This window comes from Colius striatus, chromosome 3 (assembly GCF_028858725.1).
Source record: "Colius striatus isolate bColStr4 chromosome 3, bColStr4.1.hap1, whole genome shotgun sequence".
NCBI lineage: Eukaryota > Metazoa > Chordata > Aves > Coliiformes > Coliidae > Colius > Colius striatus.
The window spans coordinates 74,462,230-74,488,754 of NC_084761.1; the positions used below are offsets into that span (position 1 = coordinate 74,462,230).

General features: G+C 42.9%; 1 protein-coding gene across 4 annotated transcripts in view; it reads left to right on the forward strand.

Annotated features, from left to right (window-relative positions):
* Positions 1-1,709: 1,709 nt before the first annotated feature.
* The window catches only part of RBM47 (RNA binding motif protein 47), an 80,052-nt gene continuing 55,236 nt past the window's right edge, over positions 1,710-26,525 (forward strand). For 3 of the 4 annotated variants that reach the window (XM_061993748.1, XM_061993742.1, XM_061993743.1), the window contains exon 1: positions 2,313-2,670. Coding sequence is in view for 3 of the 4 variants with exons in the window: in XM_061993742.1 (XP_061849726.1) it covers positions 2,642-2,670 (29 nt within the window). In the remaining variant the exon portion in view is untranslated. Of the gene's footprint in view, positions 1,758-2,312; positions 2,671-26,525 lie in introns of those variants that run through there. The other variant, XM_061993744.1, reaches the window with a different exon arrangement.

A 26,525-nucleotide genomic window follows, 5' to 3' on the forward strand; every position in this document is an offset into this window, starting at 1 on the left:
ACAGTACTTTCACATATGTCTTTGCGTTTTCTATTGTCTTATAGAGACTCTTATTTAGAAGAAGTAATCTTTATATGTTGGCCAAGAATCATTTCTGCCAATAACACCAGTTTTGTTCCTCTAAATGGAGCAAATGGAGCATAAGTGCTCTCTACATGATGTGTTTTTCCTGAGGAATTTATTGGCAAACTTATCAAATGAAGATGCTATGGAAAGGTCTCACCTTGGACAAATGGGCCATGATTTTGAAGAAGAGGATGCTAGAACTCTTAAGAGACTTTTGTATCACTGGGACCCTCATAATTTGTTTTTCTGGACTATTTTTCCTTGAAGACTTTAACTGCATAAAATGTTTGCAGCTAATGCTGAATTAACATTTTAGTTCAAGTGTTTGATGAAATTTTTTCCCCATGATTTTTTGCTTAGTAATACTGGTAAGTTCTGAAAGGTTTTTTATGCTTCGTGCATCCCTTTGTCAACTTTTGAATTATGATAGTTTGGAGGGAACACTCTGCTAACTTGAACTTTACAGCATTTGGCTGTGTGGCTTTATGGATTATCCCATTAGTAGCTTGATTCATTGGTTTCTGCTTGAAGCAAAATTCTCTCATGCAGTCAAGGTGGATTTGTTTAGGGAAAACCTGTGGGATTTTTCTCTACTCGAAAACTAATACAGTAAGATAAATACACTTTTAAAAGGACAAACTGCCTTCAAAAAGCATAGGTAATATAACAGTAAGAAAGCAGTGTGGTGTGTACTCAACTTTGAATAATTATTTTATGAATTAAGAAGAACTAAGAATTCTTCATTAAGAATTATAAAGAATTAATTAAGAATTAAAACAATTATTTTGAAAATTAGGAAGAATTATGAAGAATTAATTTAATAACATCCAATATTATTTATTCTTCAAAGATTTAACTTGCAAGACTACTGTTTGTGGGGGACTTGGTTTGTCAAGCAATCCTAGATGAAGCTCCTCTGTCTAGTCACCAATTACAGATGTTAATTTGGGGGTGCATTTCAGTTGCAGAAACATCCTGCACAGGGAAACAGATGAACAAGACTTTTACATCATTATTGATGGTAAATGTTGTCAAGTATTTGCATATACGTTATGAAACATCACCTGCATTAAGCTTTCCAGAAAAAAAAACCCAAACCAACCCAAACTGCATTTGAACAAAAATGACTGAGGGGAGAAGCTGAAACTTAATTTTTTAACTTTCTTTTTTAGCCTTTTTTTTCTGTTGCATGACAATGCAAGCGGGAATTACTACTTTAAAAAAAAATCTGCTGGTGTGTGCTTCCTGTTCCAGTTTGTTTAGTCACAAGTCTGAATTAGATCTCTCTGTTGGTTGGTTTCATTTACTATAAACAGGTCTTGTGCTTTGTTTCAATACATCAAAGCCCATAGCCAGGCACAGACAGGTAATGTAAAAGGGGGTGAGAAAGTTTACAATCTTGCTTCATTGTTTCTTTAAGCCTTAAGACAACGGTCAGAGGGATCACCCGGAGGTTAAAAGAAGGCTTGGCTCTTGGGGTTTTTTTGGTTGGCTTGTGTTTTGTTTCTTTTTTTTTTTTTTTTTTAATAAACCGGTTTCTCTTTTGTTCCTTTTCTAGAAACCACATGTAACTTTAGGGTAAAATGTGGCACTTCTTTAACCAGCGTTACCGCTGCCTTGGGGTAACTGCATCAGCCAAAGGTGTAGACTCCTCTCCCTGCTATAGTGACACCGGCAATGTTATCCTTCGGGTGAGTACCAGCAGTTTATTTTTTTGTTCCAAATCTCTATCCACCTGAAGGATGCAGATATGTGAGGAGGGTATTTTCTCATGCCTGATACTGCCAAAAAATATCATTGGTTTAGCCCTTTAAAGATAAAAGGAAATCATTCCCTTCCACAGAATTTTTAGTGAAGCTGCTCTAAAAGTTTCCTTCCTTCCAGCCTTTGCACCTCTCCAGGTTTCCCTCTCTTTTTTTTCCCTTTTTTTTTTCTTTTTTAATCTGCCCTCTTAAAACAACAGGAATGCTGTACTGGCCCTTGGCCAGCCAAGGCTCAGTGAGCAGGGTAAAATTTCAGTTCAGATTTACGGGAAGGTGTTGGGAGTAAAAATCTGGTTTGGTGAGTTTAAGGCAGGGAGTAGTCAAGAGACAACCTTGCTACTGTGAATGCAGAGAGAAAGGGAGGAGGAAGGGGGGGGAAGGATAAAAAAAACCTCCCAGGCTGGGGATGAGAGACCAATTTTTCCCCCGTCCGAGTTTCAGTGCCTGTTCTTGAGCTCCTGCAGCCTTATCGAGTTTGTAGGCAGAACGTCAGGTCTGGGAGTGGAAGAGCTGTGCAACACTGACGAGGAGCTCAGCGTCCCGCTCCGCTCAGCGCCCTGGAATGTGCGGCTTAGGGCAGGGGCGAGCAGGGGCTTTAGCTTAGCTGGTACTAATTGCAAGTTTTAGTGCTCAAAAACTCTGGTGAAAAAAAAAAAGAAAGAAAAAAGGAGCAAATAGCCGAAAGAGGGAGTTAAGGCTGGGAGAGCTGTTGCTCCAAGCAGCCGCGAGAAGTTGCTCAAGCCTTCACTTAGCAGCGTAGTAGAAAGGAAAATGTGTTAGGTCGCTGCCCCGAAACGTTGAGGCTGCCGCGAATGGTGCTGGGCGCTGAGGCGGGCTCCAGGTAGGTGCTGTCGCTCTTCGGTTTGCTCCGTCTTCCTCTGTCCTGACCTGAGGTTTTACTCTTCTGTGATTGGATTGACAACGGAAGAGGACAGAAGTTCTCTGAGAAAATACATTATGAAATATTTCTAAGGGAAAAGGGCAAATAGAGAGGACTGCAGAGATTCTCAGTGAAGCTTTGGTGACTCCTTCCAAGCGACGAGTTTGTGGAAAGCTAACAGATGAGAGGTAGAAGCAGGTCTTAAGGACAGAGCGGGCAGTGATCTGCAGATCTGAGAGTTTTAAACTAAAAGGTGTATGTTTCTCCATGTCAAAGAAAAACCACAGCGTGACATGCCTAATATCTTTGGAGTAAATTTTGGAAGGAGTATTTTGTTTGTACGGCCGTTTCTTCTTTCACAACATTTAAACTACTGTAGTTTGTGCAGAATGCAGAGCAATGGCACAAGTGACCGGGAGGTGACAAGAGGGCTCCAAGATAGGCTGCTGTCTGCCGGGCTGTTATAGACATTAGCATAAGAATGGATCTTGTCTGGGAAAAGTTTCAGATGATCCTTTAAAATAGATCAGGAGGTCAAACTCCTCATTCACTCTGAGGTATGTGTGATTAGATGGGAAGTATGAGGGAATCTTTATTGATGTTGAAAGAACAGATGATTTTATTTTTTTTGAGAGAGAAAGCTACACAGCTCATTTCTTCTTAGGAATTTAAAATAAAACTTTGAGCTAAAGCCAGAGTATTATAGTAGTTAAAGATGGGCTGGGACCTAACAGGTCGCAAACTCCCTCCTAAGTTTTATCAGCTCAACTGATAAACTTGACCTGGCAAAGGACAGAGCCTAAGACCAGACTGAAATGAGCCGCCTGAGGCTAACATGAATTGAATATTGGTGCTTTTATGTGCCTTCTAGACTTCACAAATGATAACTTGGACGAGCCTGCAATTACTCTTCCCTGGTCTAGCTGAGTTCACATGATACGAGGGGGGAAGCGGGAGTCTTTCGCAAGAGCGAGGCAGTGGGTGTAGGCAGGCTTCCAACGGCATCGCCGGCAGGCTGTGTGTCCAGTTTGGCCCAGCTTGGCTCGGCTCAGCTTGGTTTGGCTCAGCTTGGCTCGGCTCAGCTCACCTCGACGTGCAGAGCTGAGCCGCCGGTGCCAGGCCGCGGGGGTGAGAGGTCACCCACGGTGTTAAGTGGAGCCTGGTATACAGCTGGAGCACAGGAAGGCAACACAGAGGGGAAACAGAGATAAGGCCAGGAAGACGCTGCTGTGCTCTTCAGCATCCACCTAACTCCTAACTCATAGCACGAGTGCTGAAGGCTGACAAACTGCTGCCTGGGAGAGAAATGAAGAGACAAACACTTTCCTTGTAGATTTGCACTCTCTCCCCCAACTCCCCTGCACATTCCTGTCCCAGGAGAGGTTTTTCTCCTGGCTTGGTTTAAAGCCATGCATCGCACTGGGAGCTGAAGACAGGTGCTCCCTGTCCAGGGAGACTGCAGCTCCCTCCCCTGCTTTTGGGTACCCACCTCTTCTGAGACACAGGCTCTGGGCCCTAGGTGCTGTTAGGGAAGTATTTAGAGTTGGCTGGCATGTAAATACTGTTGCTAGTCATTTCTGTGTGTCCCTGCATGGGCCTGGGTGCGAAATCTTTAAAGTTTTAGAAAGTAAAGGAATGTGCTGCCATCAGTACACCAGATTAAAAGAACACAGAAAACCTTGGAATGAAAGTATTTAATATAAGCAGGAGAGATGACAGAGCCTTCCGGGAACCCTCTTTCAATGGCATTTTGATTCAAAACCTTGACCTTGCATGGCCTGTGCATGGCTGGCTTTGGCAGGGCTCTCTCCAGCACCAGAGCCTGATTTTGAGGCTGCCCACCTTTCGGGGTCTTGGCTTGGCTCCACATGGCAGAATCCTCTCACTCGTTTGCTAGCACTCTGAGAAATGCTACACTCTCTTCTGCAAAAGCTGTGAGACTATCTGACAGAAGACAGAGGGGCTTGTTTTGGCTTGTTAGGACAAATTTTTTTTTCCACTGTCAGCTGATTCCCCCCTGTGAAAATTAAGATTGCTTGGGTAAAAAAGATGGAAATTATGTGTTTTTTGATAGCTAATTACAAGTATTTAATCCCAGCAACATAGATGTCAATTGATGTTTTTACTACTGTAGACTTACTATTGTCTCTGACAATCAATGAAATTTATTTTTGTGTGGTTTTAAGTGTATATTGAAGTCCTAATCATCAGATTGGCAATGACATATTCAAAATGAATTAACATCCAACAGCTAAAGAAGACTGAGAGGTTACTCTGGAGTGGGTGTGCAAGTAACTGTTGGTTTACTCTAGGAGCCCACAGCGCTATTAGGGTGGCAAATTCCAGTGGATGTTACACTACACTTACAGGTGGAACAATAACATAATCTTGGCTTCTTCATTCAAACTATTGACCCTGATCATCTGCACATGGTTTCCTAAATCATCTCTTTCTCTGATTTATTGGTAGGGGGAAATGTGTGCTCTTTGTGAAGCAACAGCCAGATCCTGTTCCTGTTGAAATCAAGAAATCCATGACTTGGATTTGCTTTGTAGCAATGAAGCAGATCTGACTAGGAATGGACCATATCCATACCTGTATATGGGTGTATATAGTTGCCTGTTTTGTCAGGAAGTTGAGTTCTCTAAATTACTGATTACCTAAACCCACAAATCCTTTCTTATACTGTAGTCAAGTCACTTTGAATTTTGTTTCATATGGGGATTTTTAGCTGTAATTTCTCAGGTTGTAAAATGGATCCTTTGAACAAGATATTTTTGTGTGCTGCTTTAGCAGAAGGAAATCTTTCCAGTAAGAGGCCTAAAATAATATTTCTTTCTGCTGTTGTAATTTTTTTCAATAAAATGCTTCTGGGTACACCTAGCTCTTGCCAAGATCAGGAACATCTCAGTGGCCTTGCTGAGACAATGCAGGCTTTGTATAGCTATAACTGGTAGGGTTTTGGTGACATAGTAAACTCAATAGAGCAAAGCAACTTCTTAGTAACTGCAAAGCCGAGTACTTGATATTTGAGGGCATTTTTTGTCCTTTCCAGTCTTTCCTTTGATCACAAGCAAGATTACAATTGAAAAGAAGAGAGAAGTTTTGATATTTTTTAAAAGTGTGTTTTACAAAATATACTTGGAGTCTGGATGTTATCTTTTACCTATCTCAGTCATAAAGCTGAGACTAAATCAGCACAGATGGGCTTACTTGGCGTGAGATGCTAACAAATTACAAATGCATGAGAATCCTTGACCAAGAATCATGAGGCAACAGTACCTTTCAGCTGTTTCCAGAGTGGGCATGGCTTAACCAATCACTGACAACCAAAGTGCTCTCTGTTCTCTTCGCCAATGTGAGAGCCACTGGGAGATTTACTCTGGAGAAGCATCACCTCAGGTTATGTAGCTGATGGTTTGCATTCATGTTTTGGCTGAGTACCCAATGGGAGTGCTTTGAGTTCTACTTTTGAAATTAACTGAAGTACTGCCTCTGCATTTCCACCTTTAATGAGAGACACTTGGCAAGTTCCACCACAAGTCGAAGTGAAGGTTCAGCCTCAGCGAGTTGAGTTCTTGGTGGCATTAAAGATGTCATTAATTATTGCACTGTCATAGAGCTGGGATTCCTGACAGGGGTGTACCTGCACCGCCGGCAGAGCGGAAGGACTATCACCCACACGTGAGGTTTATGCATGAAACACCCGGTGAGAGGCAAGAGGTGGGTTAGACACGGGGTGGAGCACAAGGAAGTAGTGACAGGGGTCAGCTGGGTATTGGGCTGACACAGAAGGCCAGTCTGTTGCAGTATTTCAGCAGCAAGGAAGAGATTTTAGAAGCAACTTAGAAGTGAGTTTCTCTGCAATTGTGACCAGAGAGGCAGTCTTCAGGGAGACATTATGAGAGAAACCAGAAAGGTACTTGATGGGAAGCATAAAGTGGATGTTCAAAAGCTGGAAAAGGCACCCATTTGCCATCCAGCTCTGCCTATCTATGCAAACACTGTTTGTAAGGACAACTTTTATTTTATTTGTTAGAAAATGGAGAGCTGGTCAGCAGAAGCACAAAAAGGAGTGGCACACTAAAAGTATCAGGCTACAAAAATGACCCTTGTAACAGTATTTGGAAGATGAAACAGCAAATCAAGATTGCAATCCTGACAGCAGAGAAAAGGATGTCACTATTATTGAGCTAATGCAAGGGTGAAACCTCAGAGAAGTGTTTTAGCTATGAAGACAGACAGAATAGGCAGCATCTATCATGTGTAACTGGAAAGCATCAACAGATCTTAGTTGTACCTTGAAAACGAGGATGTCTAAGTAAAAACTGAGCCCTGCTTGCAAACTTAGCAGTAGCTGTCATTGCGGAAAAGAGATTTTAGATACCCCTCCCTTGAGAGTGGGGGTATTAGGGACTCTGTTTTATCCACATTGAGCTGGAAGTGATGGCTAGGCATTCAGCAGATAGTCTTTCAGAAGACAGCAGAAAAAGTGAGTCAGGGGCACCAGTTCAGCTCAACGTTATGGGAAAGCAAATTGAAGGAAACTGAAATATAGGCAGAATTTGCAGTCGAACTTGGTAGAAAGATGAGAGTTGAAAGCAAAAGAGAAGTCATCAGGACTGATGGAGCGGAAATGACAGAAAGGCTGATTGGTAGCATAGAATGGGGGAGGCTAATGAATGGTGCTGAATGGGACCACTTGAAGGTCAGCACGGGGAAAATTCAGCAGCACCTGGGGAGTAAGCAGTGCATGCCAAATAAATGGGGTTTATTTCGAAAAATAAAGAAATGAAAAATCGGGGCAGCAGAGGAATGGAATAGGTAAGTTGAACACAGCATGGCAAGGGGGTGACGTGGCTCATCAGCATAAGTCAGCATCAGTGAGATGAGGAAAACAGAGAATAAAAACTGGAGGAGCAAGGTGGTGAACTTGGGTGAAGGGAAGGTATCTGCAGAGCTGGAAAGGGAAGGGAGTAAATGAGAAATGAGGAATCCTTGTGAGGAGGAGGAGGAGGGAGAAAGGGGATAAAGGTCAACTCACTGCGTATAGTCTGATCTCAGTTAGGGAAAATCTGAGACACAGATGCTTCATTAGGGTTTGAAAGCCTTGCTGATGAAGCAACAAGATTTTAGGACATGGAGGGAAGGAAGTATGGAAAGACTGTGGCTAAGGTCTTTAAAGCTGGAGTGTGAGCTGGAGTGAGAAATAGAAGGCATGAGGACTGGGTAGGCAGCATGCAGGATGCAACTGCAGGAGCTCTCAAGTCTTGGGAAGGAGGAAGAGCCAGAGCTGGGAAAGAAAATCACTAAAGGCAAGGAGGGAAGACAGAGTTGAACACGAATGTGCACGCAGGGACATGTCCTCAAGATGTTTATACAACAAAAGAGCACGTTCAGTTCACCTTAATAAAATATTCACATTATTAACAATCACTTTAGGCCATGTCCATGTCATGTGCATGCTTCTGGCAGCAAAATTTCTGTTGGCTGTGGATACTGCAATTTCACCAGAGTTCATGCACTGGTACCCACATCCTAATGTGAGTGCTACTCCTCATAGGGAGCATTTCACTGTTGTTAGTATTCCCATTAAAAGTGGACTAATAAGGTCCCTGAAGCTCCCATGAGCACAGCAGCAGGTAAAGCTGCAAGCAGAGATAGATTTCATGGATTGGTGTACTCAGACTTTTGGGATTGCAGTACATTCAGTGGCTCTTGAAGACTAACTCTGTCCTCGGCTTCTTGAATGAGAAGCTGGAGACACCTCACCCTGGATCAAGGAGATCTGAACATGCCTATTGCTGCTGCCATGTGTGGTGTCTTACTCAATGTTTATGAAGTAAACAGGGTGAGGAGATGCTGCTGACAAGGTTGTCTGCTCACCCTCCTCACTCAGCTGCAGACATACCCAGTGGTACTACACAACCTCAAGGCCCAGGAGCAAGCTTTGACCTGGGGATGGTCCAAAAAGGCCACAGTTGTCCAGAGAGGAGGAAAAAACCTGTTATTGTAATAGAAGCTAGTTGTATTGAGCAATAATAAACAACAAGGCTTCTACGTGCTTCTTCCACATAGCAAAGTCTCAAGGCTCATCTCACCTGTGTGAGTCACGAGTCAGACTGTATGTGTGCAGAACAAACCGTCCCAAGCGCCACGCGGGTGGCAGGGGGTGTCTGGTGTGCTGAGAGGGTGCTCTGCCTCCCAAGGCCTCTGATCAGGGGAGCACAATCTGAGACAGACAGCGGGTCCTCAATGCATCTGTGGCTGCCACGTAGCCTGACAGCCTGCAGCCCCCAAAGCCCTTCCTGATATTGGAAAGTCTTTTCTTTGACCTGTGTTTTACCATAGGTGTTGGCAGGGCCTTCTCTGAGGTGCTGAGAAGATCAGAGATCATGGGTGTCCACAGCCAATTCTTATTTCTCTTGAAATTTCTGTTTTTCTGCAGGTATTTGCCTGCGAGCTTGCATTCCTGGTGAGCAGCAAGACACACTGACAAACAATTTATTTTTTACTGTCTGCTGACCTTACGAGTCTAAGTAAGAAAATTCCTGTTGAAATTCCTGTGCAAATTCCTGGCCATTCCCATGGTCACCTGCCTCCTGAAGGTTTATCAGCTCACTGTCTGGTTGATATATAGGGCACTGTATAAAACCTACAGCTCTGAGGGATGTGGAATGAACTGCCAGAAGCCCTGGCTAAAAGCAGTTAGGTATTGCTGAACGGAAGGCAATGGTGGCCTTTGCTGTTGGTGTTCTCATCAGAATGAAAAAAGCCCAGGGCAAAAGGCTGTTTTGGTCATGGAGCAATTTCAGGGCTTTTCCCCTTGAGCGTTATCTGGAGTTTTAACTGTGGGGTTTTGATTCCTGTCATCTCACACAGATGGGTTTGTGGTGGAATGCTAGCGGGGAAGAAGCACCATTAAAACAGGGCAGGGATTTGAGAGAGGTGTGTTACCTGGGATCATGCAAGCCCTGGGCCATGGGGTTGTTGTGAGCAGGCTGTTGGCACAGCTGTGTCCATCCAATCCATAAAGAAACTCAGCAGAGGCCTGAGCCTGTTCAACCAGGCTCAACTTGTGGCTTTATTGAGGAAACTGAAATCTGAGACAGATCCTGGGTTTTCCATCTGTTGGTCACTGAGCTTGGAGGGAGGGGGAGAAGTTCTTTATATTTGAATATTTATATAAATATGTAAACACGTATCATTAAAAAATATCTATTTACATGTTATTGCCCTCCTTGTGCAAATAGTGGCCACCTTTTACACTGATCTACAGTGATCTCCTACAGTGATCACCGACTTCAGTGAAGTCAGTAATATTGTTCTGTACCTCTGTAGGCTCAGAGAGCAAGGCTTTGGTAGGTCTAACTTTGCAATTGTTGAGGAAATACTTTGCTGCTTCTAAACAGATGTAGGCTTCTCCGTATATGCACAGTAGGTATTCCTTACAACAACATCAACAAAAATTAGTCTCAGTGCTAGATTTTTAATTCCCAAAGCACTGTCTATCAGCTGTCAGTGTTTAGTTACCATCTTTGTCTTTGGTTTAGGGGCATGATCTCAAAAGGATGCAAGTAGTGATAAGGGTGCAACTGCTTCTAGCATGAAGCATCTTTCTATCTTTATATCTCCCAATAGATACAACAGGTTTTTTTAAGTAACTAAGTTGTATAAAAAATACAGGGTGTCCAAATAAAACAAAAGCAAAACTGCTGATGGTACACCCACAGGCAGTGTGATAAATTGATTTTATGAAGAATGCCATGTATCCAGAAGCCTAGAAGGTTACACTTGCAATAAAGCTCCATACTGGACACAGTGAAAATCAGTTAAAGACCATAGGTCTCCATGAATGCTGTGGACACCCAAGGTGCAAACTCCCAAGGAGAGTTGTAAGCTGGGTTGTAAGTCTGTAGTATCTTTGGACACACCTTTGTGTTTTTAATGCTTAAGCAACTGTATGTTCTTTTTTTCTTGTACTCCAAAGTAATCAGAAAGGATCCTGCTGCAGTTTGTGAGCTGCAATTGTGCAACCACAGGGCAGATATGAGCCTATCTGTTCCCATGCATGTAGTCATGCCCTAGGAATACTCACAAATGGGTATACCCACAAACCCTTTCCAGAGCTAAGACCACTGCAAAGAGGATTAGATAAGGTTGGTAGTTGTTGTTGTGCAAGTTTCTTTCAGAGTTCTGGGTTCAAAACAATGCTTGGCCAAAACCACAGGAAAACTTGATGGCCGGGCTCCATCCCTGCGGTGCCACACAGCAGTCAGCGTGCAGCATCTACTACTGGATCTCTGCTTCCCATCCTACAATGTCCATCTTTGCCTTTCAGCATAGGTCACAGAATCACAGAATCTTAAGGATTGGAAGGGTCTCAGCTTCTGAGGCATCCGTACTCTCTGCTTGCTCTGTCTGTGTCCATCAGTGAGTTTGGGCCCATGGCTAGGGATGCCAGAGCAGAATGCGTGTTTGCAAGGATGCAAAGTGGGCTTGGCAGTGGGAGGCTAGTGATTGGACTTGATGATCTTAAAGGTCTTTTCCAACTAAAATGATTCTGTGATTCTATGAAAGTAAGGGGCTGCCGAGCAAGGAATCTGTGAGTGCCAGGGCATATGCAAGCCAGTTCAGAGTGCCACCATAGCTGCATACAGAGATGCTGGTACCATGGAAAAGCAAAAGGGATGAACCCCCTCACTACCAGCATCAGGAGCTCTGAATTACATGCAAGGTGAAGGAACCAGGTTTTCATTTTCACTGTGCTTTTACATTGTTCAAATCTGGGTGGCAGCCATGATGCTAAAATGCAGGAAGGGCTTAGCTTTTGCCTTACCTCTGACAAGGGGGCACTGCCTCTGTGCCTTCTAAAGCAAGCACTGTAGCATGAACAATGTTAGATGGACAGCATTTTTTAACTCACTCTAGAGATCCAAACTATTTCTATCACATTTCCTCTTCATTTAATTTTATCTGTTTTGTGTTGCAATCCTTGCTGTGCTTCCCTATTTCCAAATCAAAGCACAATCTTTCTGCAAAAAAATCTGAGAGCTGCCTCCATTTTGAAATGCAATCTATTTTTTTAAAAACTTGTAAGTTTGTTAATCCTTACCTGGAAAGTAACTGCTGCCAAAATGATTGCATTCCTAAAGCTCTTGGAAATATCTGTCACAAATAAAGTTTTCTTCTGAGTTCACATATACTATTGTATGCATGTGTGCAACAGGGTATAGAACAAGACAGGCAAGATGCAAAAAGCGTATGTATTACTGGTTTTGCAGGAAGAGCACCAGTATAAAGCTTAGGAAGCCTGGGTTCATGTCCCTGCCTTGCCACAGAAAATGACATGGACAGGTCAATGATGGTACAGGCAAGTGGGTTGTTCTTGGTTGCTGTGGATATGTTTTGTGGATATCGGTCTGTCAATAGCTAAACATCTTGTTGGGTTGTGAGGTCTTACAGCAGGATCTGCTACAGCTAATCTGTGGGGAGCTATGGCAGATCTCTGGAATTTTTGGAAAAGCAGTTTGAAATGCAGTGGTAAAGGACCTGTAGCTTTATTGTTAATAAATAGATGTAACTGTTGTAGCCTACTCCAAAAAAACTGTGCATGCAATGTAACTTTCAGTGATCTGGGTCTCTACTCCAAGTGCATCAGATTTTGCATCCCAAAGTTCACATTGTATGAGCAGATGTAAAAGGAAAACAATGGCAGCTCTGATTCATATGGATGCCCTGCATTTTCTAGTAGGAGACTATTTCATTTGCTCTTAATTTTACAAAGCTGGAAGTCTCTTCATTGGAACTTCAGGGCAAAATGCCTGAGGCATACAAATTGTTCTGCATTTGCTTGGATAGAGACTCAAGAGTTGTTCAACCTGAAGTGATTTGCCCGTTTCTGAAAATCAGTTTGAGAATTTTCTTACTTGACTTCAGGAGGGAAGTGGGTCTTGTGCAGAGGTACCCAGACTTAAGCAGGATGGAAATCTTTGAAAATCACAGTTTCCATTGTGTTGAGTGGCAACTTCGGATGTTAACATCCAAATCCCAGAAGCCACTGTTCACACTCCATGTGCTCCAGTCTTTAATTGTAGGTGTGATAGGAAGCTACTAAGCTCTTGGTGCCTGAGCTTGAGAGCAGGTTAGGGGGCACTTGAAGGTAAAAGGAGCAAAGGAACAGGCACTGGTATCTGACTAGGGTGGGGAGGGAGCTAGGGGACAGAGCCAAGCTGGAGTGGTTGGGGTTGTGAATCTGGGACTTTCCCTGGCACAACCTTTCCCTCCAGAAGCTAGAAGAAGCCCCTCTCCCCTGCCTCTTCCCACTCCTGCTGCTAGCAAAGGTTGAGCTATGCTGCTGCCCTGCCTCTGTGCTTTGCTCAGTAACTTCATGAAGCAGAAGTCTGTGCAGTAAATCTCATGTGCTACCCCTCCGGGTGACGCATGCATCAGTAGGGTGCCACATGATGGAATCTGGGGTTGAGTTTCAGTTTGCATTGAAAAACACAACCATAAAAGCTTAGGAAACAGTGCATAGACCCAGAAAAAATATGAAGGGTGTAATTCAGACATCCTACTCAGAAAAAATACGAAGTATGTAATTCAGGTAGTGCCAGATTTCTAGTCTGCGCAATCCTCACTTGCCTTCTGCTTGTATTATTATAGTATGATCCTGGTTTTTTGACACATTCAATTTGGTTGATTTTTTTTTGTAGGATCCTTCCCTTATACCATGTATGAAAAGGAGGATAGCCAGTGAGCAATTCAGGAGTTTTAGGGGTTCTTTTTCTTTTCTTTCTCTGAAGACAGATTTACTCCTCTTTGGGTTTTTAATAGTATTCATCTCCAGTATTTGAATATTTCATAAGCAGTAATGAGACAATAGACGTAACAAGCATTTGATATTTATTTACTAAAAAAAAAGGGATATGGAATTAAGAAGCTTACCATCGTTTTGAGTACAAGTTAGGCTGTCAGTGCCAGGCACAGCTGAACTTTTTTAGTTAGATCATCTTCACTGAAAAACGTGCTTGAGGATTACAAGCTCCAGCTATAGATTTATGTCAAGCTTAGCAGGTTATTTTGGGTAAACAGAAATAAATGTATTCAAAAAAGTTACAGAGTTATTTTAACATTTTCCAAATAATGCAACCATATTTTTTTTAAGGTTTAGAAATTAAATGTTTACCTTGAGGCAAAATACATTTTCTTTTTGTTTTCTTTTTTTTTTTGCACTTCAGCTAGCAGTGTGAATCAGCTGCACTGCCTGCCTTATGACTCTCCTTTCCAGAAAACTTGGTTTTGCTCAAGATCCACATTTTCAAAGTGTGTTTCCCAGTGAGTTCAGTTGCAGCTCTAAGTACTTTTTCCTCCTGCAAGCAAATTGCAGATCAGAAAATGTTCCTACCCCAAAATTTTCCTACCCCAAAATAAGGAATCTGTAGTTGATCTGTATGAAGCTTAGTTTAAATGAATTGGCCAGTGACAGCAGGATCCATGTGCAGAGCAAGGACAGAAAGCAACAATGAAAAGGCCATTTACTTGCCTTAGCTACAAGTTCCCCTTTCTCACAGTGAATCAAGCACTGTGTCTCCTCCAGCATCTCTAGGAGAATGGTGGAGACAGCAGTCACCTCCAGCGCCTAGAGCCAGGTTCTCAGCTGCAGCAGGGCCATCCTCTGCACCCCATGGGGAGCAAAGGAGGCCACCCTCTCCCAGGAAGGTATGGGCAGTGCAGGATTCAATTTGCAGCACCGAGGTCCCAAATATTGAGTGCTCCAGGGAACCTCTGACTCTTCTCAGGTGGAAGCAGCACATTGCAGTGTTCACTTTCCCATGCAGGAATCTGCAATATTCTTCCAGACCCCAGCTGGAAGACCTTTACCTAGTGAAACACAGGGCTGAGAGCAGTGGAACATCCTCACCATCAATAGATGACAGGGTTTGGGGCTGAGAAGGGGGAATCACAACATGTCACGTCTGTGCCATGGCCCATTTCTGAGTTTTATCCACATCCCTGCATGTCCATTAGGCAAAAGAGGTAGGAGCAATGTTCTGCTTCTCATGGGTGGGAGTCACTCATGCTCTGAATTGCACTGGTTTAGGAGCTGTTTTCAGTATGGTTCTGGATGCAATGACTCCACAAACATCCCCGCCGGCAGGCTGGAGAGCTGGTAAGCCCAGCCCAGCAGGGCAGGTAACCAGCATCTTGCAGGGCTAGCCTCTTTCACTGACACTGTCACAGCTGGAAAAACAGCCCACGGAAAAGATAAATGAGGCTGGTGGCCTTTGCATGGTAAGAAAAGATAGGAGGATAAAGAAGGAAGAGATTACAGGAGACAAATAGTGAGGAGGGTGCTGTGGACTGGGATATTGCTCTAGATCTTCTAGCGTTAAATGTTTTCTCGCTTGAGGAATATGTCCACCATGACTCCGACTGGCACATTGCACCTCCTCTAGAGATCTGTTTAACAAATGTGGTTTGTAAAAGCAGGAGTCCAAGGCAGCAATCTGTCCTGTGCTGCTAGGGTGTTTGTCTCTACTTTTCCGGCAAGGTGGTAACTGCAAGTGGTAGTTACCTGAAGTTAAGCTCTCTTCAGGCAAGGAATAGGACATTGGTAGAGAGTGAGATGATGGGACTGTGGACTAACTGATGAGTCTTTAGTCAGGCTAGGGCTGAGGCACAGCCATGCAGAGGCTGTTTCCTCTCCCCTGGAGCTACCCCAAAAGCCTCAATGACCTGAAAAGGTGCAGGATCAAGGCCTGCATGCATTAATGTCCCGGCCAGAATGAACTGGCAAAGACTTGGTTCTTTTAATGCATTGCTCTGAAGAAGAAGCAGACAAGTGAAATATGTCTGTTGCATTAAGTTCACAGAAAGGTAGGAGTTGGAAAGGATCTCTAAAGATCATCTAGTCCAACATCTCTACTAAAGCAGGTTCACCTCAATCAGGTCACACAGAAACACATGCAAGTGGGTTTTGAAAACCTCCAGAGAAGGAGACTCCACACTCTCCCTGGGCAGCCTGTGCCAGGGCTCCAGCACCATCACAGTAAAATAGTTTTTCCTTACGTTTAAATGGAACTTTTTGTGTTCCAGCTTCTTCCCATTACCCCTTGTCTGTCACTAGATACAACAGCAAAATTTGATGCCCCAACCTCCTGACACCCACCACTTATATACTTGTAAATATTAATGAGATCCTCCCCTCAATCTCCTCTTTTCTAGACTAAACAGCCCCAGTTCCCTCAGCCTTTCCTAATAAGAAGGATATTCCAGTCCTCTGATCATCTTGGTGACCCTGTGCTAGACTCTCTCCAGAAGTTCTCTGTCCCTCTTGAGCTGGGAAGCCCAGAACTGGACACAGTACTCCAGATGAGGCCTCATCAGGGCAGAGCAGAGGGGAGAAGAACCTCCCTCAACCTGCTGGCCACACTCTTCTTGATGCATCCCAGGATGCCATTGGCCTTCTTGGCCACAAGGGCACATTGCTGGCTCATGTTCAGTTTATTATCAATCAGGGCTCCCAGGTCTCTCTCTGCAGAGCTGCTCTCCAGCAGTTCGACCCCCAGCCTGTACTGGTGCATGGGGTTGTTCCTTCCCAGATGCAGGACTCTGCACTTGTCCTTGTTGAACCTCATGAGGTTCCTCTCTGCCCAACTCTCAAGCCGGTCAAGATCCCACTGAATGGCAGCACAGCCTTCTGGGGAATCAGCCAGTCCTCCCAGTTTGGTGTCATCAGCCAACTTGCTGAGGGTACACTCTGTCCCCTCATCCAGGTCGTTGATGGAGATGTTGAACAAGACTGACCCCAGAACTGATCCTTGTGGAACACCACTGGCCACAGGCCTCCAACTCGATTCTGTGCCATTGATCACCACCCTCTGGGCTCTGTCATTCAGCCAGCTCTCGATCCACCTCACCCTCCACTCATTCAACCCACACTGCCTGAGCTTTCCTATGAGGATGTAATGGGAGATGATGTCAAAAGCCTTGCTGAAGTTAAAGTAGATGATATCTGCTGTTCTCCCCTCATCTAGCCAGCTGGTTATGCACTCATAGAAGGCTATCAGGTTGGTCAAACAGGATTTCCCCTTGGTGAATCCATTGTTCAGTCCCCCTGATAACCATATTTTCCTTCATGTGTTTTGAGATGGCATTCAGGATGAATTGTCCCATCACCTTTCCAGGGATGGAGGTGACGCTGACTGGCCTGTAGTCTCCCAGCTCCTTCTTCTTGCCTTTTTTTAAGACTGTGATTCTATGATTCTGTGGGTTCCACAGACACAGGAGGAAAACGCAGCCCCTGGTCAACCAGTTTGAAATCCAGAGTCAGAAACAAAGCTTGCAGAGCAACCTCCCTCATGCACAGCAAATTGCTGAAGATAAGGATAAAATCTACTGTCTCAAGCAGGCTGAAACACAGTGGATCACGTGGTAGCCTTCATTGAAAAAGCCTACCTTATGAACATGGTTATGAAAACTAGTGGGTGGATGATTCACAGAGAAAAGGAACAGCAACAACAACAAGAATTTGCACCACTGTGATAGGGGATATAGTGTTTAAACTTTTAACCTAGTGTGGTAGTGGGACATCCCCTTTCACACACACGCACCCACAAACTTTAGCTCTTTCTCTATTCTTCTGAAAGGTCGCCAGCTTTGAGGAGGACTTGCAACACATGGCAATATCTTTGTAATACATGATGATAACTTTTCAAAAAGTGCAGGGCTGACATTATCATTTTGTATCTGCCTGTTCTTCTGTTTATTTAATGGTATGATCATAGAGAATGCAAGCTGCCTACTTTTCATCTTTAAAGCTTTGGTGAGGTCTACAGTTCAAGTGTTGGCTGCCCCAGCTCTGTCAGCCAGATCATATTTACTCTGTCAGCCAGATCATATTTACTCCTCCCTGTTCTTCCCGTAAAACAAACAAAATTGGGAGTCACACTTGAACACCTTACCAGGAAAACCACCTTGGGAGTCTGCAGTTGCACTGGCAAATGCCCTACCATGGAGAGAATTTATTCCACTTGGGAGTGTTGGTCCTGAACAAGCTCTGCTGGTCAGATTAGGCCTATATAGGCTGTACAATGGTAGACTGTACAGGGAAAACAACACCTATGTTTTCTGTGAGCCACCGTACCCTGCAGTAGTGACTTTCCAGCAGCAGCTCATGGCCACCTTGATTGTCCAATGGTGGCAAGGAAGAGCCTGTGTCTGCACTGCTTATGCCTGATTACTTGACACTAGTGAAAATCAGCACATGGTTTCCCATCTTTCAAAGCCAAATTGTCATCATCCTCCTTGGAGATAACGCGCATTATTATCATTGAACAGGTGTTTTTTCTTTTGTATTTAGTCTCTGTTCAGGTTTTGATTTCATATTCTTTCTCTCTCTCTATGTTTTGGTTATTCTGTGTCTTAGTGCTTAGAGATTTCCTGCCTGTATATTGAAAGTTTTTAATGAAGAATTTCAGCAACACTCAGAGTTACCAGTAAAAGCCCTCTGCAGATTTTATCAGAAGAATGAGTTATATGAAATTACTTCTAATCTCTTTATCCTTGTCACACCACTCTGCTATGCAGTAATACACCAAAGAATTTATGGAAAGCAAAGGCTGGTGACTTACAATACCAACCAACTTGGCTGGAATAAAAAAAAATAATGAAAGAACGAGGAGGTGAATTCAATCTGTTGCTGTGTTAGCCAGAGGGATAAAGGAGGAGGAAAAAGTTGAGAGAGAGAAGGCTGGAAAAAGGAAATGCTTTCCCAATTTAATTTTTTAAAAACCTTAAGGCCATTTCCCTCAATAGTTTAGGTCATGTTCTGAAAGTTAAAAAATGAGGCATTTTGGTTGACTTTATCATGGCAGCTATCAATGGCACATTGTTAATCCCTATTAGAGCAGCAAAGCTGCAAAACAAGTAACAGTATGTCCTTGAGTGCACCAGCTCTGTGCCTGACAGGTTTTCATTTTTCACCCCATTGCATAATGCTGGCACGCACATATGACACGTAACGTATGAAACTTTCTGGGTAGGGCTTGATCCTGCCCCCATTCAAGTCAAGGGCAATACTCTTCCAGTTCTCAAAGGAGGCAAGGTTATGGCATGTGCTGGAGCTGACCTTGGCCCAACTGGGAAGCCAGACAGCAGGATTTTAGAGCAGGTCAGCTGTCTCCCACTCTAGTCTAATCTAACAAGCACTTGTGCAAAGACTTACCTTTTGAAATCCCATGGCAACTAATGGCTTTCACCTCTTGCCTGCTATTTTCTCAAATTTATTTCCCTAAAAGAAGAAGAAAAAAAAAATAAGGTGAAAGAAACCCCAACTCTTACTTCCGTCTGAGATATACACACAGAAAAAACAATATATCGACTTTCTTGTTCTGTGTGTTTGTCAGTTTTAGCCAAACATTGTGTGTAGGTGTTATGTGATTAAAAAAAAAAAGATGAAATGTGGGTGGGACTGAAAATGAAGTTGCTATTATTCATCTATTTGTGCCATCATACACGTGTGATCGGGCTGTGATCTTGTGCAGCAAGCCTAGGGAGCTACGGATTTCTTGAATCATCCTTCTGTAAAAAGGCCAGGAGATGCGCTATTTAATCCTTCAACTAGATCAGTCAGGTCTGTATATACTAAACTTGTATTTCGTACCTCCAGAGGACATCAGCCCACACGTGATGAAACATCAGCAGAGAAATTCATACCTGCACTTTCTTCCTTACAATATGCAAGCTCAACAGGATTCCATCTGGGCAGAAAAAGAGTGTAAACAGCATACTTTCCAAAAAGTAAAGCTTTTGCAAAAGTGAAACTATTGATAAGTTTGGGTCGAATTTGCAAAACAATCAGATCTGTGCAAAAATAAAAATGCCAAGGAAAGTATTTCAGTTTCTTAATCGACAACCTTATGTGGAAACTGGGGGAAATTTTAAAGAAGCTTTATAGAAAAAAGATCAAATAGAAATTTTTGTTATTGTTTTTTCCAGGGTCGACTTATTGCAAAAAGCAAAAAGGTTGTTCTCACACCTCTGCTTTTGATACTTTCACCTTCCCAGAAGGGGTGAAGATGTGCTGCTGGCACTTGGTGGCCAAGCCATCCTCAGCTGGTTTGAGTAGGGAGATTTTACACAAGAGTTCAATCCTGAATGCTCTTCCACCTCTGTGGAAACTTACATGTGACGTACGTAGACTACCAAAAAATATTAAGTATAGATCTCTTATCGTGTTTCCACAGGTTCAACTGCATTCCTGCTTCCATAGAGAGCAGTTCTTCTAGCTGCAGGCAGTGCAAACTTGTTGCAGTGCTAATCATTTGGTCATCTGCCTCAGTATTTCCAGATGTAAAAGATTTCTTTGCTTTGGTTGTTAAAGAAGGGTTTTGGTTTTCCGTCTCTGTTCCTCATTAGCTACATCTCTGCTAGTAAAGTAAACGTGTCCAGAATTGCTCCTTGGCATGGAGGCTGATTGCCTCCAGAGGAGGATACTGTCTCACCAGGCTTCACCCAAACTGTATGTTAAAAATGATTCAGAGCTCATCCTAACCCCCAGCCTGTGCCTGGGCTAGTGGCATCTGTCCTCTGGTTTGGACAACTGGTATTTAAACGGTGTGAGTCCAAAGTGCACCTATAAGGCTGTAAGTGATTTCCAGCACTCAGGAACACCTGCTAATGTGGTTTAACTTAATTTACTTCTGTAGAGGTAGTTCTTACATCTCCCCCTTCCTTATTGGCACTGATCAGCACAAACAGCCTCTTTTCAGAGGCTCCAAAATCAGGTGTATGCTTATTATATCCCCAAGCAAAGTATTTACATTCGAATAAAAGTATAATTAGTGCTACCAGCTTTAGCAACTGTTCTAGAATGAGACTGGTAGGGGAGAATGGGGCCATCAAGATAAAACCCTGGGATCCATGGGATGCTTGCCCAGGAAGCAGCAGTGAAACAAGGCAAAATGACAGGTAGCAGCAGATGCTGATGGTGAGGGCTGCTGCCTAGCTCAACAGTCTCACTGGGAATAAAGTCAAGAATTTCTGAGCAGGCATAAGACAAGAGTTTATTTTCAGAGAGGGAGGAGGGATCTGGAGGATCTAGTGGCCTATTTTTTGGTGGGTTTTTTGGTAGGGAGGAAACATTTGTTCAGTGCAAATATGCTATCAATCTGAATTCTTTTTTCCCTAACCTGTCCTTACTAGGGATGTTATTGCAAGTAGTTTCTTCTCAGAGGAAGAAAACAATTGACTTCTGATTCCAATGGAAATGCAAAATAAGCTGATTCTTTATAACTAAGACCTCCCTGGAAGGACAAAAGGTGTAAAATCATTGAGAGCCATTGACTTCCCAACTGGTCAGTGCAACAGGAATGAGACTCACCTACTTTCTCAGTTTAGTAGCAGATAGTTCTACTGATTAAAGTTTGGAGTTACATTGTCCTTAGGCAGATTTTGGTGCTATTTGTATATACCTATGTATCCAATGGTCTGTGGTAGTAAACCTGTAGAATAATAGAAAATACCTATGCTTCCTTTACAAGCAAACTGGAGATCAAATGATTTTAATTAAAGCTGGTTTTGCCTTCTGTATGTAGAACAAAGCCTTCCCCTGTTTCATGGCAATATTGATTTCAAGGGAGACACTTTTTTTTTCTGTGGAATATACCCCGTTTACATGTCATCTGAGGCTTGTTTCACAGATTGTTTTGTTATCCACTCCTTTCACCGCACACACTAGGGTAGAAGTAAAGAAGAAGTAAAAGCAACAACCTTGTTTCTCAGTTATGTCTACTTTAACTAACATCTAATCCTCTTAGATTTTATACCTTCACAAACAAGGATTTGTTTGGCTAAAAACTTTTAATTAGCCCAATCATGTGGAGCAGGTATTTAACAACCCCAAGGCAAACCTGTTTCAGACATCAGAGGTGTCTCACCACCAGACTAGGAGAGCTAATTCTAGGAGACCTTTGCTGCAGGCTGCAAAACTTGAATAACAGGGTCAGTGAGCGGCTGGCACCCAGTTTTTCTACATAAGTGGGCAGCATTCTTTAATGGTAACTTGCTGCCTCCAAACAGTGTTTTGTGACCCTTTACTGCCTCCCTGCCTTTGCTCTCCTTCCAAAGCAGCCCCTTGGTTTGTGCTTGCACAAGACAGGCCAGCTCTGAAGAGAGCCAAGGATCTTCTCCTGGGTTTGGTTGGAGCACTGAAGACCTGGAACAAATAAACACATTAGCAGACTGAGCAATGAGTAATGAACCTGATGAACGTTTGATCCTAGTAGTCTGAATCCAGAAGAAAGACCACTCAAGAAGCATAAGGATCCTACCCCAGGAAGCACAGGGTGACTGCTGTGGGGCAGGAGAGACTGGGGAGAGAATGCTGATGCCCACGGACCCATCCTCCCGCAGCACATGAAACAGAACGAGGAAAGGAGTGGCCATCATGAAGCAGAAGATAGGACACTAGTGAAAAAGCAGAAGTGAATATTTGTGTAATTATTAACTTGAGACTAGAATGGCTGCCAGACCAGGGCTACGACCGTGCAAAGCCCTCCCATGAGTGTACATAAGTGATTCTTATGGCCATTCTCCGACAGTCTCTCTCAGCAGGGATTCTGTAGAGCCAAGTGAAGCATTTAGCACTGGCCCTCAGACAGGCCTTTGGGAAAAAGAAGAACAATTTGGTGATCAACTGAGACTGAAGGGAAAGATTATGAGGGATGGCTAACAGGGATACTGCTTTGTTGCACTTTTCCATCAGTCATATCTTCTTCTGCTGTGTCTGTCACTGTGGAGTTTTCAAAATGTCTATACCAGTGGTAGAGATGCTGACCAAGTCACTCCCCATTGAGTGTGCTACTGTGGAGTTATTTTTGGCCTATCTTCTCACCTTAAACTTACTTTGGAAAAATAGAGTAGATACAGATAAATAAGTAAGTGAGAAATAATATCAGCATCTTCTATTTAACATTGAAGTTGCAGAGAGGTGAACCGTCGGCATCTATCATTTTCAGCCCTGACTTTGCGACAGAGGAGGAGCTTGACTAGGCATCAGCTTTAATGATTGCCAACCAACCTGAGCTATTTGATATATTTATCCCAATTTACTTATATATTTATTAGTTCCTGGCTCCAGTCACTCCTCTTTAGGATGCTAGTGCTGACTCTCAGAGCCAGGAGAAAGGCCTGCATAGTGAGCAGGGCATGACATGCTCTTGGGATGCTTTAGCACACATAGACCTGTGAGGAGTATAGCTGCCCAAGCTGTTTTTCACAGAGGTGGTTACGATGAGCTGCCCCTACTGTACAGAATTAAAAATGTCCTTCTGTCCCAGTATGGGAGGAAAAACCAGGCAGCCATATGGTACACATGCAAACACATGTTTACGTTAAACCATCTTACCTGATTTTAACATCTTTGGTCATGTTCTAGCTAGACAGAAAGTTAATTTGTTAAAGCCAATCTTTTTGATGAATGGATGTAAAATCAATTGAAATATGTTGCCTGAACAAGATTGGGCAGAATTTCCATTACAGATCAGTCACTGAGAGAAGTTAAAATAGGAAAACCTTGAAGAATTAGAAGTTGTTCCTTAGTGAAGGCAGCTTTTTAAAAAGTCTACTGTCTGAGCTCATGCAGAGCTTTTGGCTTTCAGATAGCAACTGGAAAGCTCACAGAATCCAGTCACTTGGGTTCATAGAATCATAGAATGGTAGGGGTTGGAAGGGACCTCTAGAGATCATCTAGTCCAACCCCCCTGCAGAAGCAGGTTCATCTAGATCAGGTCACACAGGAACATTTCCAGGTGGGTCTTGAAGATCTCCAAGGAAGGAAACTCCACAACCCCTCTGGGCAGCCTGTGCCACTGCTCCGTCACCCTCACAGTGAAATAGTTTTTTCTTATGTTTAAGTGGAACTTTTTGTGTTATTTTTGGGTTATTTATCTCAGTAGCATCATAGGCAGACATTTGCAGATAGCAAAGTATATTAGTGCTCACAGTATTGATGATGTTCACATTATTAAAAAGCCCACTTTCTGGCTGATTCCTTTAGCCAACTGAAAGCAAGCTGCAAACCAAATGAAAATGTGGCAGAATGATGTGGTGGAAAGGAGTCATGACATTGGGTAGTATAATTAAAAGCTAATGAATGCATATAAATGATAAAGGAATCTTAGCTTTAACAGCCCAAATTTAGTACACCAAGCAAAGCAAAATCTTTGCTACTTCCCTGAGTATCAGGATGAGAGCAATTGTGTGAATTCAGTGCTCACACACTGGTAATTCAATATTTGGGATCATTGGCCCAAACCAAGCTTTGTGTGATTGTTACGCTCAGTATGTTCAATGTCCAAAGAGTGAGCGTGGAGTGCAGTTCTGCAGTAAGGATGTACAGGGAGCCTGGGCAACAAGAACATTTTAGTAAATTGTCTAATCCCTTAGAAATGAGCAGCCAAAACACAGGTGTGATAGCTTCTGATTGAGTAGGCTCAGGCAAAGAGACCACCATGCAGGTCTATAAAATCCCAGGTGGCATAGAGGGGAGGTGGGATGGGTATGAACTGCTCACTATGTCCTCCAATGCAAGAGGTAGCAATTGTTAGACAAAGTTATGGGAGCTGTTTTCAGGGGAAAAAAGATTTTTCTTCATGCAGCAAATACTAAATCAGTGAAACTCTTTGCCAAAGGGTGTGATAATTGCAGCAGTTTTTGCAGGTGTATAGCAGAAGACTGGGCAAGTACCTGAAAGGGATATCCACCTCTCGGCAAACTGTATCAGGCTTAAGTAGATCCCTCAGCTGAAAATGGTTGGAGGCTGGAAGATTACTCACGGAAAAGATGACATATGTTTGTCCTGCACTTGTTCTGTAAAGGGTCAGTTTGTGGTCACTGCTGCAGACAGGTTCCTCAGTCACATGAGCCCCCAAAAATTTGAAATAATAACACTGTTCCCATTTTTATTTTTTTGCATAGTGAACAAACCTTGTGGAGTTTTCTGATGTGTAAATGAATTCAGTGTGCTCTGTCATCCCATCTGTGCCTGAACTGGAGAACACCGCAGGGAGTATCGGTACCACAGTACCTATGGGAAAGGTGGTCACTCCCTCAGCTGTACCATGGCTGTAGGTACCGAATGCAGAGGAAGACAGTAGGGCTCGGTGGCAGGAACATTGCATGATGGTATGTGTTGGCTGGATGTCCAGTAAGATGCAGGCTAAGCTCTTTGAAGCCATGATGTCCACACGTGCTGTAGTGCTCACAGTTATTTATGCTAGGAAGACTTTTTTTAAATCCTGTTAAACTAGCGTGACAAGATCGACTTAGCCAAGGGCACCCTCTTCTCTGTGTCCTCTACCCTGTCTTGTCCTTCTTTCTCTGCACGGGAAGGCTCCAAATTGAGCTCTTTGCTTTCTTTTATGAAACTAAAATAAGATTTGCAAAGTTTCTGGATTAAAAAATGATCCAAAGTTGTTCCTTTATCCTCTAAATAACTAAAACACCCTTCACAGTAATATAACGAAACTTGTCCTTGCTCTGTTTCCTATAGCAGGAAACATTATACTCAATAGTTTAAATTAACTTGCTTATCTTCACACCACCAGAAAAAAAAAGTTCTATTTATCCTCCTCTTTTATATTGCAGTAATGATGAACACATTGTTAAAGTATATTACAACAGTGCAATGCCATCACCTTAAAGCCTGAAGCTGTGACGAGCAGACTCTGACCAGCTGATTCTGACACACTGTGTTCTGTAGGTTTACAATCTGACTGCTGATATGGCTCAGTATGAGAAATAGATGGTATGAAATTGGATCAAAAAAACCACTCTGATCTTTCTATTGGTTAGGATTTAAAAAAAAAAAACCAACCAGAAACAAAACTTTAAAAAATAATTTTTAAATTACCTTAGAATAATTTTTATAAGCAAGAAAATTGATGGTGGGTTGTTTTGTGCACAGATCCATTCACAAAAGCCTGAGAATTGTGTCAAATATGTGCACAAGTGCATGTCGTCACAAGCTGGAAGTTTCCTTTCTGTGGCTGCAGAGAGTTAGGCCATGTTTCCACATGGCCTTTTTTTGAGGTCTATACATATCTGTACTGCCTGCAATGAAGACTTTTAAAAGAGTTTTATAGATGGTATCTGTATTTTAAAAGTTGTATTAACTGCTATAGGACTTTTAGGGTTTGACTCAAAGGGGACCAAGCAACTTATTCCTGATATTAATCACATTGCTTGAAGCTCTGCTGTACAGCCCTCAAATGACAAGCATGGTATAAGAACATAACTGAAATAGTACAGCTACCTTGACTGTGGGGGAATTATGCTAATCTGATGTAACAAAGAATGCAGACTCATTAGGTTAAAAGAAGTTTTCTCAAATCATAATCTGATATCCCAGACAACTCAGTGGTTTCTGACTGATGTGTTAATTTGCAGGATTGAGCACTGTATCATTTTTCTTTAGGTTAGACATGCAGGCATTTAACTTGGATATTGCTTCTGCATCTTAGCCACAAGGCAAAAAAGACCTTGGAGATACAAGTTTCTAAAAGAATGTCACCAAGTAGTGAAAGCTCTATTTGAGTGGCTGCAGCAGTCCCACCATTTTCTTCTTCACTCAATAGGAATAAAAACAGTATAAAACTTAATTTCTAGAAATCCGTTTCCCTGAGATAAGTGTTTTTAATGAGACCATGCAGAGTTCCTTTCATCTTCTCTGGAACGCCGTTTATCTTCTTTCCTTTCTTGCATATAGGTCTTCATATGAATCTACAGATATCAGGGCGATCATTTTAGCAGAA